Source organism: Clarias gariepinus, chromosome 1 (assembly GCF_024256425.1).
Source record: "Clarias gariepinus isolate MV-2021 ecotype Netherlands chromosome 1, CGAR_prim_01v2, whole genome shotgun sequence".
NCBI lineage: Eukaryota > Metazoa > Chordata > Actinopteri > Siluriformes > Clariidae > Clarias > Clarias gariepinus.
The window spans coordinates 38,713,168-38,727,530 of NC_071100.1; the positions used below are offsets into that span (position 1 = coordinate 38,713,168).

At 38.8% G+C, this 14,363-nt stretch overlaps 1 protein-coding gene across 1 annotated transcript in view; it reads right to left on the reverse strand.

Annotated features, from left to right (window-relative positions):
* Positions 1 to 14,363, reverse strand: part of LOC128526145 (macrophage mannose receptor 1-like) — a 38,258-nt gene that overhangs the window by 20,002 nt on the left and 3,893 nt on the right. Inside the window, exons 3-15 of the mRNA XM_053497738.1 lie at positions 11,942 to 12,121; positions 11,703 to 11,855; positions 11,405 to 11,518; positions 11,115 to 11,252; positions 10,830 to 11,009; positions 9,631 to 9,788; positions 9,371 to 9,487; positions 9,083 to 9,198; positions 8,805 to 8,953; positions 8,486 to 8,685; positions 3,533 to 3,657; positions 1,577 to 1,649; positions 1,311 to 1,464 (exon numbers count right to left, since the gene is read on the reverse strand). Of these exons, the coding sequence (XP_053353713.1) occupies positions 1,311 to 1,464; positions 1,577 to 1,649; positions 3,533 to 3,657; positions 8,486 to 8,685; positions 8,805 to 8,953; positions 9,083 to 9,198; positions 9,371 to 9,487; positions 9,631 to 9,788; positions 10,830 to 11,009; positions 11,115 to 11,252; positions 11,405 to 11,518; positions 11,703 to 11,855; positions 11,942 to 12,121 (1,857 nt within the window). The remainder of the gene's footprint in view (positions 1 to 1,310; positions 1,465 to 1,576; positions 1,650 to 3,532; positions 3,658 to 8,485; positions 8,686 to 8,804; positions 8,954 to 9,082; positions 9,199 to 9,370; positions 9,488 to 9,630; positions 9,789 to 10,829; positions 11,010 to 11,114; positions 11,253 to 11,404; positions 11,519 to 11,702; positions 11,856 to 11,941; positions 12,122 to 14,363) is intronic.

A 14,363-nucleotide genomic window follows, 5' to 3' on the forward strand; every position in this document is an offset into this window, starting at 1 on the left:
TATACACTAAATCCACAGTAATATACTGGGAAGTAACATTAGTATTGGTTATAATAAATTGGTAACAATTAATTTATACCATTAGTTTGTGTTAGTGCATGAAAAGGGATAACAAAATGCAAAAGTTCTGCCACACTTTTGTTGTAACACACAAAGTTAACGTTATTAATGTTAAGAAAGGATAATAAACATGACTGAATGGCATCTTCAACATACTGTATCAGCACCAATCAGTCAACCACAGACTAGCAGTGTGCTTATAGTTGAAAAAGGTTTATAAATATTTGCACTCATATCTGAAATTATTATTAATTATGTTATTTGTATATTTACTGTAGCTAGTGGGTTGACAATACTTTTTTCAGGGAAAGTTAGCTCAGTTAAATAGCTTAGAAAGTTAGCTAAGAAATCTTAGTTACAGTACTAGCTTAACTGCATTTTAGCAGGACATGGAAGACACTGCAAAGGTTGTTGCTATTATTATTTTCTTTTTAATAATACATATATGATGTAATTCAGAAACCTAGAAATTTAGGGGAAAAAAAGGTTCTTCTCAGATAATGATGTGAGTAAGCATATGGGCCTTCGCTGCAAGCAAATAGCTGTACTATCTTAAAATGCACAAGCCGACACTGTTTGCCATGTTTGTTTATGATTACCAAAAATACATAAATATCAAAATATAACATTGAGTTCACTCCAGTAAAAGAGACATAATGCCACACTTTTAGCTAAATCCAACATCTACATAAAATTGCCACACAGCAAACTTCAATGGATCAATTCAAATGGATTACTAAGACAGCAAGAAGTCCAAAAGAAATGTCGAAATTTAAATACTAAAATCCTTATACTGTTTTATTTATTTTTTACTTTTATCCCCAGTGCAATTTAAAGCATGCAGAGTAGTACATAAAGACAATAAACTACAAACATTTGTACATCAAGAAGTGAGATATTCCAACATAAGTACAAATAAAAAATTAAATACCATAAAAGAATGATAAAAAATGGAATTGGTCTGTTAGTGCGAAACAGCTGCAAGTAGACATCTGCTTAAAATATCTGTAATTACGTATATTAAGTATAAACTGTTTAAACTGTATTAATATCTAATGCTTAATAGCAAAAACAAAAGAAGAAGAATAAAGAAGATGGTAAATTAGATGGTGTTAAAAAATGTGCATTTATTAATAAATTAAACTTAAAGTGGGAATAATATTGTGAGGTATGTAAACATTGGTATATAGCAGCAACATTACAGTCTTTCATTACAGTCACAGCAGAGTGACATTTAAGAGTCTCCTTACCTTTTTGAATTTCACAAAACCAGCTCCGTTTGTCCTCACATTGCAGGTCATTCCATTCTCCTCGTTTGGGCCCCCACCAAAACATGATTTCAGCACAATTTTCCACATTGTTGTAATTGTTTGGTTCACCATCTTCCCAGATTTCATAAGATGTCTGAATGAAAGAAAAAAAAAATCTAAGCTAAACATACAGTGTATACAAAAATACTAAAATCAATTAAAAAAGTCAGGAATGTGTTGCAGATTAAAAAGCAAGCAATATTTACAGAGGATCCATCACTCCATACATAACCCACAGATGGATCCTGGATGCTGTAACCAATCCAGGCTGACTCGGTCCTGCAAATATAAGTAATAAACAAAAAAATATTAATAAACACAGTAGTGGATTAGGGCCAAACAGTCTTCATTTTATTGCCACATGATGTTGCTGATGTCTGCCCCACCGACCCATAGGGTATGTTTGTTAAATTCTGTCTAGAAGTTGCTTTTTTTTTTTAGTGGGCATTCAGTGTGGGTTGCCATTTTATGTTAAAAGAAATTTTATTACAGATAAATTTAGCGGCATTGCTACATGCAATTAGCTTCCGTGTGACTGTGCTGCAGGGCAATTACTGCAAGACGCTGCTGTTTTACTTTTAAGTTTTGCCTTAAAATTGTGCTTTAATGTCTGGTTTTACTTTTCATTTCAATTTGCTGTTTTGTATTAATTTTTTTTAATTTCCTGTTTAGCTTCGATGCTAAGTGTTGCACTGGTTGCATCAAAGCTTTGTTTTGCTTTGTGTATTTTTTTGTTTTGTTTTCTAACTGTCGTGTGTGTGTACATTGGGAGTTGTGAATGTGTGCATGCTGGGATAATGGCATGCTTGCGTGTGGGTCCATGTTTGTTGTCTTTTCCTTAGTTGTGTTTATGGTATTTTATGTTATGTTCAAGTGCAGAATTTGATTTCTGTTGGTACAGGAGCCGAGTGCCTAAGGCAGGGGTGAAGTCCTCGTGTCAGTGTTCTGTGCGTGCCACTGGTTGAAGTGAAGGGTGCTTTGCTGTGTAGGCCGATTGTCCCCTTATGCCACGCTGTTAGGCCTCGGTTCTAATACTAAAGCATCATATGTGCATTGTAGCTCCCAATGATCGCTTATTTTCCTAATGTAATAGTTATTTTTTGGAATATATTTTGTAACAAAACTTTGATTTTATGATATCTATGTCTCCTGCCTTGTTCCTTGTGAACTGACCTGTGTGGCCTACAATGAGATTTAATTAGTTAAGGTGCCTGGGCCTTACCCAGTGTGGCGTAATCAGATTTTCAACTCTTTGCAAATCTTCCAATTCCTCAGGGCTCCACCACAGTAACAAGTGGTTTTCTTATTTGCCACAGAGCTGTTTAGTCCAAATCCTGTAAACTCCCATCACATTGTGCATGTGTAAATGCTGTTACAGTAACTACAGTATTAAACATAGCTGTGGTTTCTACTGTCAATTTTTAAAACTGTAAAGCTGCTTGCATTTTGTGTTTTAATGATAGAATATGTAAAGATTTTCCTCTCTTTCTGAGCAGGGATTTCATACAGACGTTAACTATCCCAAGTTCACATTTTGATCAAAAGGTGGACACATGTTCCAGGGTGCAGGAGTGTAACAATGTTTAATGTTGAATTGTTGATCTGAAGGTCATGGGTCCAACCCCATCCCCTCCACCAAGCTATTACTCTTGGGCCCTTGAGCATGCACCTACAGTACTGAACTGATTTTTTTTTTTTTTATGACTTGTATGTTGGAGTTAGATTTTTGTCTTTTATGGTGATTCACATTTTTGTTTCACAGGTTTTTCCATTTAGTCTTTAATTAGTTAGGTTATGAAGGTTCTGTGTATTCACATTTTAGTTTGTCTTGGATCTGTTCTCACTGCTACTTTTTGCTACCTTGTTCTGTTTAGTTCACATTAATTCATTTACAGAAAAATTTAAGCACAGTTTGGTGGTGAGACTTACAGCCAAAAGGTGCAAATGTTTTAAAGAAGGCTGAAGGTCTGTGAATAATGATCCCTGCTGAGTGGCCGAGGTTAAGATAAAGGTGATTTTCAGTCTCATAACAATGTTCTCCTATTCTGCACAATACTTTCTGGTTTAAATCGAATGGCCTGGATATAAAATGGCTCTAATATGTTCAAAATTTATATGGAAATGAATTTGCACATAAATATATAAAATTATTGCAATCTTACCTGATATGTTTAATCGAGTACAAATCATAAGGCCCATGGATACTTAGTAGATCACCCCCAAGTTTTCTGCAGAAGTCGAGAGCTTCAAACCAGGTCTTCTTTTGTTCACGTTCCATGTCAAATAACTTGAACAAAACAGGGTTTCATTAGGCAACAATTCAGAAAATGTGAACTAGAAAGCATACTGAGTTCACAGACCTAGACTATTGGAATTGGACTTAGAGAATTTATAAATACATTTAGAGAATGGATTTAGAGAATTTATAAATACATATGCACACACACACACACACACACACACACACACACACACACACACACACACACACACATTAATAATGAAAACATCCAAACTATGAAAGAACGTATGAAACTGTACAAGGGGTATCAAAAAATGTAGAGATTCACGCTCCATAGATCAGGTCACTTACATCGTATGTCCTCCCTCAGATGCCTTAAAACCTCGCAGTAGAATTCGCTATTGACAGTCTGGCCCCAAGGAATGAATTTTAAATGCACAATGCAGGGAATGTCAAAGAAGACGATAAGTATGCTTTTGGTTGACTTGGTTTCAGCCTTGTAGATGATGGGGTGTTCCACTGTGAGGAATTTTGCTTCGTCTCAGGGTCGAACTTATACACCCTAGTTTCACCAGTAATAATCATCGACTTGAAGGACAGGTTATCCACGGCACACTGACAAAGTCCTTGGCAGACTTTGGGTCAGCTGTGTGCGGTGGAACTTTGCAGCAACATGGTGCATGTTCAAATCACAGGTGAGGATTGAGAATGGTAGCAGTGTTGTGGATTGTTTGGGATTGAGCTCATTGAAGGGCTTCCCGATCTATTATCATCAGTGATGTTCTTCCACACTTGAAGCGCACATGTCACTCAAAACACCTTAAACAACTCATTGCAGCATCACAGTAAACTTGATGAATCATGTCAAGCATCTTTGTGGCAGATTTGCCCAGTTTCACACAATTTCCATGATAAAATAGAACATTTCTTTGCTTATTGATCATTCCACAACAGCTGTACAATATATTTATCATTTAGCCTGTAATCTATTTATTTACTTACAGTGGTGTGAAAAACTATTTGCCCCCTTCCTGATTTCTTATTCTTTTGCATGTTTGTCACACAAAATGTTTCTGATCATCAAACACATTTAACTATTAGTCAAAGATAACATAATTGAACACAAAATGCAGTTTTTAAATGATGGTTTTTATTATTTAGGGAGAAAAAAAATCCAAACCTACATGGCCCTGTGTGAAAAAGTAATTGCCCCCTGAACCTAATAACTGGTTGGGCCACCCTTAGCAGCAATAACTGCAATCAAGTGTTTGCGATGACTTGCAACGAGTCTTTTACAGCACTCTGGAGGAATTTTGGCCCACTCATCTTTGCAGAATTGTTGTAATTCAGCTTTATTTGAGGGTTTTCTAGCATGAACTGCCTTTTTAAGGTCATGCCACAACATCTCAATAGGATTTAGGTCAGGACTTTGACTAGGCCACTCCAAAGTCTTCATTTTGTTTTTCTTCAGCCATTCAGAGGTGGATTTGTGTTTTGGGTCATTGTCCTGCTGCAGCACCCAAGATCGCTTCAGCTTGAGTTGACGAACAGATGGCCGGACATTCTCCTTCAGGATTTTTTGGTAGACAGTAGAATTCATGGTTCCATCTATCACAGCAAGCCTTCCAGGTCCTGAAGCAGCAAAACAACCCCAGACCATCACACTACCATCACCATATTTTACTGTTGGTATGATGTTCTTTTTCTGAAATGCTGTGTTACTTTTACGCCAGATATAACGGGACACGCATCTTCCAAAAAAACTTTTGTCTCGTCGGTCCACAAGGTATTTTCCCAAAAGTCTTGGCAATCATTGAGATGTTTTTTAGCAAAATTGAGACGAGCCTTGATGTTCTTTTTGCTTAAAAGTGGTTTGCGCCTTGGAAATCTGCCATGCAGGCCGTTTTTGCCCAGTCTCTTTCTTATGGTGGAGTCGTGAACACTGACCTTAATTGAGGCAAGTGAGGCCTGCAGTTCTTTAGTTGTTGTCCTGGGGTCTTTTGTGGCCTCTCGAATGAGTTGTCTCTGCGCTCTTGGGGTAATTTTGGTTGGCCGGCCACTCCTGGGAAGGTTCACCACTGTTCCATGTTTTTGCCATTTGTGGATAATGGCTCTCACTGTGGTTCGCTGGAGTCCCAAAGCTTTAGAAATGGCTTTATAACCTTTACCAGACTGATAGATCTCAATTACTTTTGTTCTCATTTGTTCCTGAATTTCTTTGGATCTTGGCATGATGTCTAGCTTTTGAGATGCTTTTGGTCTACTTCTCTGTGTCAGGTAGCTCCTATTTAAGTGATTTCTTAATTGAAACAGGTGTGGCAGTAATCAGGCCTGGGGGTGACTATAGAAATTGAACTCAGGTGTGATAAACCACAGTTAAGTTATTTTTTAACAAGGGGGGCAATCACTTTTTCACACAGGGCCATGTAGGTTTGGATTTTTTTTCTCCCTAAATAAAAAAAAAAACATCATTTAAAAACTGCATTTTGTGTTCAATTATGTTATCTTTGACTAATAGTTAACGGTTTTTGATGAGCAGAAACATTTAAGTGTGACAAACATGCAAAAGAATAAGAAATCAGGAAGGGGGCAAATAGTTTTTCACACCACTGTATATTTTTAACTTATTTACTTTACAATTACTGTGAAATACCTTCTTTTTTTAACGTTACCACCATAAACATAAATGTATTTTATTGGTATTTTATGTGATAGACCAGCATGTGTGGCACATACTGTAATTGTGAAATAGATGAAAAATTATAAATAGTTAAAATAAATATCTGAAAAATGTGGTGTGGATTTGTTTTAATCCCCTACCCGGACAACCCCTTTAATCTGAGTATGAATACTGTTCTCTGAAGCCCACAGAGGTTTGTTAGAGAACACACCAGGCAGATCAGGAATAAAGTTGAGAAGACGTTTCAAGCAGGGTTAGGTCATAAAAAAATATCCCAAGCTCACAGAGCAGTGTTAAATTCATTATCCAAAAACGTAAAAAGCATGGCACGTCTGCAAACCCACCAAGACATGCCCAAGATACAGGGAAAGGTGAGCATTAATCAGAAAAATAGCCAGGAGATCCCTGGTAACTCTGGGGGAGCTGCAGAGAATCCCCAGCTCAATGAGAGAATCTGTCCACAGGACAACTATTAGCTGTGCATATTAGCTAATGCATTAGCTGTGTGAGAGATGCTTTTCTTCAGCAGGAACAGGAAAGCTGGTGGATGGAGCCTAACACCCTAAACACTCAGCCAGAGCTAAAATTTAATGGTTTAGATCAAAGCATATTTATGTGTTAGAATGGCCCAGTCAAAGTCCAGACGGAAGTCCGATTGAGAATCTGTTCACAGATGCTCTTCATCTAATCTGACTGAGCTTGACCTATTTTAGAAAAAAGAATGGGCAGACCTGAGACATGCCCAAAAAGTTGGTTCTACAATGTATTGCCTCACGGGGGCTGAGTACAATTGCATGCCACACTTTTTAAACATCTATTTAAAAAAAGAAACTGAAAACCATTTATCATTATCCTTTCATTTCACAATTATATGCCACCTTGTGTTGGTCTAGGACTTGAAATCACAATAAAATACATTTACATTTGTGGTTGTAATGTGACAAAACATGGAAAAGTTCACGGGGATAAATGCTTTGCCAAGGCACTGTATGAAGGTTGATGCTCCCTGTGACTGCACATCCAGCTTTGTGCTGCTATATATTGGCGTGTTACGAAACTATTCTTGAAACTTTTTGATATCATCTTATAGTAAACAAAAATATGTTAAACCTACCCAGAATGTTTTATATTTTAGATTTAGTCCCAAGTAAGTAGATTGTCCAAAGTAGCAAAGTAGTTAGATTTGATTCCAGCTTTGCACATGCGTGGCATTCTCGCAGCAGATTCACAAGGTCACCTTTTTTCAATTCACAGTTGTGTCCAAAAGTTTGTTCGTGGCATTTCTTGCCATATTAATGTGTTTTAGATCATCAGTTGTCTTGTGCACAGAAATGGTGGGTACAGCGCCAATAGCCCTTATTTAGTATTTACTAGACGTACTGTACAAATCCATGGTACTGTAAGAAACACTCAGGTAAGTAAAGAGAAAAGACAGAAGAGACTTGATGGACCGAGAATCATAACAAATGGACATTATGGAAAACTAGTAAACCGTGTCTGTTAGACGAAGAGAGATTGAACCAATGGTTCCTGAACATGTGGTTCCCAATATGAAGGATATTGGAGGATGTGTGATGGTGTGGGGATGCTTTGCTGGTGACACAATTGGGGCCATATTTAACCAGCATGGTTACCACAACATTTTGCAGTGACATGTCATCTTCTCTGGACTGCACTTACTGTATTGGAACTATGATTTATTTTTCAAAAGGACAATTACCCCAACCACACTTCAAGGTTATAAAAAAACTTTTCCTATTTGTTCAGGAAATGATAATGAAGTGATGCATCAGGTGACCTGGACTCCACAAGCACCTGATCTAAATCCATGTGAGATGGTATGGGATGGGTTTGCCTGGAGAGTGAAGTTAAATCAGGCAACAAGTACTCAATACATCTGGGAACTCTTTCAAGATTGTTGAAAAACTATTCCAGGTGACTAACTCATGACTGACAGAATGCAAAAAGTATGCAAAGCTATCATCAAAGAAAATGGTGGCTACTTTGAAGGACTGAAACACTGAGCCTAAGACATATTTGTTCTATCATCATTTCATTGTCTTCAGTATTAATATACAATCTTGAAAACAATAAAATAAAGAAAAACCATTGAATAAGAAAGTGTGTCCAAATTTTGACTGGTACTGTATACACACACCCACATGACTGCAATCATGATCATCGTCAATATACCTTTACACAGAAGTCTCTGTTCATAAGTGGGAACCATTCGTTGCTGCAGTTGGGAGCTGGGATGGTTGTGGGAGCTGGTGTAGTGATAACATCCACGGCCATCTGCTTACAGATATATTTTTCTTTATTTGTGCAACTTATCACATCCCATAGTCCAGCAAGTGTTCCTGTGGTTATGGCGACACAGCCCTGTTTCCTCCCTGTGGTTTGAAGATTACAAGTCTGTTCAGCTTTGTATTATTGATTACACAAGCATTTTAGGGTTTGTAATGTGTACTGAAACAATATTATAGACTGGATACCTCGAATCAACATTTACCTGGCATTCCTGCATTAAAATGAGTGTACAAAACCTTTCGGCTGTTAGTCCACTCAAAAGTGTGTCGATCCTTGGTATTAGAGAGCCCAATCCAGAAGTGCTTCTCTGGTCGCATCCCTACCAAGCTGATCAGGAAGGCATTTTCAACTCTGATAGAAACAGACATAGAGACACTTGAAAAACATGCCTGACCTAAATGTTAAAAAACATCACATGAATTGCATTCTGTTTAGAATCCATGGCCAAAATTGGCATTTTCATGACAATAATGCTCTGACCTGTTTGTGATGTCAACCAAATAAGAATCAGATTTCACACACATCTGTTTGGCCTCATCAAAGGTTTTAATTTCTGTTCCTATGAAGTAGCAGTAGTATCCATATCTGGTCCATCCCTTAATTATTAAAGTTATTGTTATTAAAATTAGAATTATAATGATAAATTCTTTTGTACCGAGATATTAACAATGTTGTTTCCTTCTGCAAGAACGTACTTAAAACATACAGAGGAAAAGAAAATATCAACAATAACAAATTGACACTTCAAAATGCAAACCAAACACTTACAGACTTGCAGCCAGGACTTGTGATAACTGTATCATTAATAGATGGTGTTGAATTTGCATCTTTCTTACAGATGAATCCATACTTGTGTTTACAGATTTCATCAGCCCACTTGCCTTCCTAGAAAAAAAAAAAATTTAATTAACAATTGTACCTTCTAATGTTACACATGTTAAACTATAATCTTCACAAAATTATTAATGCTTTTAAGTAAGCCCTGCTCAGAGTATAATTATAATGAGTTTGTAAAGCAGAAAATGTACCTCTCCTCTCATTATAACACAGTCCTCTTTATTGTCAGCATTGTGGCTTGGTTCATTGATCTCCCATGAGACAAATGGGACACTGGAATGATCACTCCACTCAAAATACATCGCAGTCTTGAGGTCGTTTAAACCGATCCACAACTCGTCTGTCTTTACTGTTTAATTTGATCAAAACAAATAGTAAAGAATCACATGAATATTAGCACTATTTCTAACAGAGAGAATTGTTTTAAGACTACATGAAAAGTTAAACCTTATTTAAAAGTTCATAACAAAAACGCAATGTAATGTTTCTGTTTTAACTGTAAAAATGTTATTCATAATCTTGGTAAATTTTTATATTTTAGTTGGTCTAACGACATAATATTGCATTGCAGATTATCCTATGGTTTAATAGGAGCAAAGATAAAAACTATTTGTGGACAGGTTGGTTTTGCATGGATAAGCAAACCTAAATTATCTGTTTATTTATTTTTATTTTATTTACCATTACATTACATTATGTCTTATCCTAACTGGACACAAACACGTCCAACATCTCAAAATTAAATGCATCAGTGCTAGTCAGAGTGTCCATTCAGAGTGTGCCTTTTAGTGTACCCGACACTCCCTGGGATATTTTTCAATCTCCCTGCAACCCAACACAGGGATAAGCAGTATAGCTAATTTATACACATTTCCATAATTTTCTTTTAATTCTGTAAAGCTTCTTTGATACAATGACAATTGCTAAAAGTGCTATACAAATATTATATCAGTCACATTTATTTGCAGAATAGAAATGCAATCACTTGAAATCAAGTGGTTTCATGAATTGAAATTTCCTTTAACTGCACGTATACATTAATTCTTACTAGCACTCTTTTGTTAATCTGTTTGTTAATCTGTAGTTTATTTTGAATATTATCCTAATTAGCTTCATTTGCTTAAGTCATGGCATCAACAGATGAAAACTTGTATTATTTCATATAATTAAAATTAATTTTAAATAGTCTTATTTTTAAAGTATGTTGCAATTTCAGTCATTTAAACAAAAACATATTAAAATTAAATAGACAAAATTTGATTAAATATAATTTGCTAAATGTGTAGACCTCAGTTTTTCATGCCTTACTGAATTTTATACCTTACTAACCATACTGAATAAATAATTTAAATTTATGTAACACTAGAAAGCATCTGCATAGGGAACTCACAGTATCCAAGTTGTGAGATGGCAAAGCTTTGTTCCTCTACACTGAGAATGCTCAGCAGATCCCCACCATCACGACGACAGGAATCTTTTGCCTCTGACCATGTTTTTTTGGCTCGATTAAGATAATAGCAGTGACCTAAGTAAGGTATCCATGGTCTGGGGCAAGAACCTGTGTGCACCACTGGACAGAAAGTGACAAAATACAACATTTAAAAATGTCAAAGACAAGCTATGTTCTAGCAAATAATAATAATAAAAAAAACTTCATAATGAAGAGACTGATTACTTGGTGGAATGGTAGGAGTTTGGAGGACTTTCTGGCAGATATATCCATGTCTTGCAGAACAATCATCAGTGGACCATTTGGAATCATATTGTTGATTTACTGCCCCACAGCTTCGGCCTGGTTGAGAAGATGGTTGTCCTATTCCAAAGCAAAAGATTGAAGAAATGAATGAATAGATCCACAGATTAAATAAATGTTCCTGTATTACAGTAAACATGACACTGCATATTGATGGAGTTTCTCAGAAGTTTACCTCGGAAGGGACTGTACAGTGCAGTTAAGTGACTCACCACTTAGCCAGTTTAAATAGCGTAAAGGTTGCCCATTGATCCAGTGCCATCCACTTGAAGGATCTAAACTGTTTAGCCCTGTCCACAGCACTGGGCCTTTTCCCTGAGTCAAACCTGTGTGAATAAGACCAGGAGGTTTCTATTACATTATCATGGATTTGAATAAGGAATATAAATATTAATATGTATAATATCCATAGACAGATAGATAGATAGATGGATAGATGGATATATAGATAGATAGTGTGTACATTTTCACTGCCTCAAAATGTATGTATTTTATATATTCTGATAATACCTGATATGAGTGTTTGCTCGTGGGGCTCAGTGATGCTCGCCAGGTCTCCCCCCTGCTGCTGACAGCTTTTTCTGGCCTGATACCAGGTAAGTGCTGACTCTTTGTTTATTTGGTAATGCATTCCTGTTAGAGGGTTCTTGGTCCAGAAATCATCTGTAAGGAAAATAATGTGAATAGGAACTTTTAATATATATATATATATAAATAATACAGTAATTACATAACTGATTAAACTGTACCTGTTTCACGTGTCGGGCAATAACCCCAGAGCTCATTATCTTCATATATACTTTCAATTGCACACCACAGGCGTTTGTTGGAGGAGCCATCAATTGTGCAGTCGGCATACCATTTATTTTTATACCTAAATGGAAAATGACACGGACGCCCAAAGCCATTTCCTCTAAGTGTATACGATTCTGTAAAAATACAAAATGGAGTACCTGTTACTTAGTTTCTCTCCATGTTTACTTTTGCAAATTGAAACACTTTACTGAAAAACACTTATATCTTATCTGCAACGTTATCTAAACTATACTGAAATGCATTTACACATTTTACAGTCCCTAATGCAGAAGAGTACGCTGAAAATAAAATAAAATAAAGGCTTCCCTACCAAAAATGGTAAATTTATGATTTTTTTCTTTAAATTTATTTAAAGAACCATATTTTAAAATATATTAGAAAATTTAAATATGGGACATTTACGCCACGTTTACATGGCACCATAAATAATTCATAGATAAAAAAAGTTAAGATAAGAAAACGTCTCTAGGGTAACGTGGGTGGACCACTCGGCGGCGCCGCAGACCTTTTGATGTGTCGCCCCCGCAGCCAGAGGCTTGGAGGCCGCCATACCTCTGGTGGAGTGCGCCCGGACTGAGAGCGGAGAGGCTTCGCCAACTGCCCCATAAGCCATGGAGATGGCCTCCACAATCCATCTACTGAGCGTATGCTTGGTCACTGGTAAGCCCCTCTTTGGGGAACCAAAGCACACAAATAGCTGGTCAGACCGTCTCCACGCCGATGAGACAAGGACATAGTGACGGAGAGCTCTAACCGGGCAGATAAGGTTAAGCCTCTCCTGTTCCGGCGTCAGGAAGGGTGGAGGACTAAAGGCCTTGAGCACCAATGGCCTGGTCACTCTAGTAGGGACCTTGGGAATATATCCAGGTCTTGGATGTAGAAATGCCTTGATTAGCCCAGGGGCAAAGTCAAGACAGGACGGTGTTACTGAGAGCGCCTCCAGATCACTTACCCTTCGGAGAGATGGAATGGCCAGGAGGAGGAGGGTCTTCAGTGTTGCACACTTCTCGTTACTGTCCGTGAGTGGTTCAAACGGAGCCTGAGACAGACCCTCCAACACCATGGTGAGGTCCCACGAGGGTACCTTGAAAAGTCTTAACCTCCACGCACCACAGAGAAAACGGTACACTAGTGGGTCATGGCACAGGAATCTTTCACCCGCAGGAGAGCGGAATGCGGAAATGGCGGCCACATAAACCTTTAAAGTGGACAGGGCTGACCCAGCAGAGAACCGCTCCTGCAGGAAGTCCAGTACGGTCCCCACAGGGCACTGAGCTGGATCCAACAGCTGGTTCCTGCATCAAAAGGTGTAAACCCCCCATTTGGCAGTGTACAATTTTCTCGTGGACGTGGCTCTAGAGCTTAGTATGGTGCTGACTACTTCCTGGGAAAAGCCAGCGTCTATGAGGTGCGCCCCATTCAGAGGCCACGCCCATATATTCCACAGCTCGGGTCTTGGATGGAGAATCGATCCGTGAGCTTGGGACAATAGATCCCTCCTGATCGGCAGCTGGAGAGGCTGCCCGTCCAAGAGAGACACTATGTCCGAGAACCATATCTGGGTGGGCCAGCAAGCGGGGCCACTAGAAGGAGCCGAACTTTCCGCTCGCGGACCCGCTCTAGAATCGCAGGGAGCAGTGCGACAGGGGAAAGAGCATACAGGAGTCTGCGTGGCCACTGATGTACTAGGGCATCCAGGCCTATAGGTGCTGGGTGTTAAAGGGAGAACCAGAGTGGACAATGGGTCGTGTCGCAAGACGCAAACAGATCGACCTCTGCTCGCCTGAACTCCCTCCAGATCATCTCGACCACCTCTGGGTGCAGACGCCACTCCGTTGCTGACAACCTCTGTCTGGACAGAAGGTCTGCCCCCTGATTGAGGCACCCTGGGACGAACATTGCCCGTAACGAGAGGAGCTTGCCCTGGTCCCCCTGGGATGCCAATTTGCACAGTGAGCGTGAACGCAGACCCCCCTGATGATTGATGTAGGCGACCAGCGCTGTGTTGTCAGTGCAAACCAACACATGCTGGCCCCTGACATCTGGAAGGAAGTACTTCATTGCTAACCAGACTGCCATCATTTCGAGAGCATTTATGTGCCAGTCGCGCTGATGTTCCTTCCATAGGTCCTGTGCGGAGCGGCCCCTGTAGATCACTCCCCATCCTGTTCGTGAGGCGTCTGTTGTCAGTGTCACATGGTGGCACGTGGCGCCCAGAACAGGGCCTTGGGACAGGAACCCAGGCTGCTTCCATACCCTTAGCGCCCGAATACAACGGGATGAAGCCCGAATTACGCGGAATGGACTTCCTCTGGAGGAGAAACCCTTGGTTTTGAGCCACCACTGGAGCGGCCT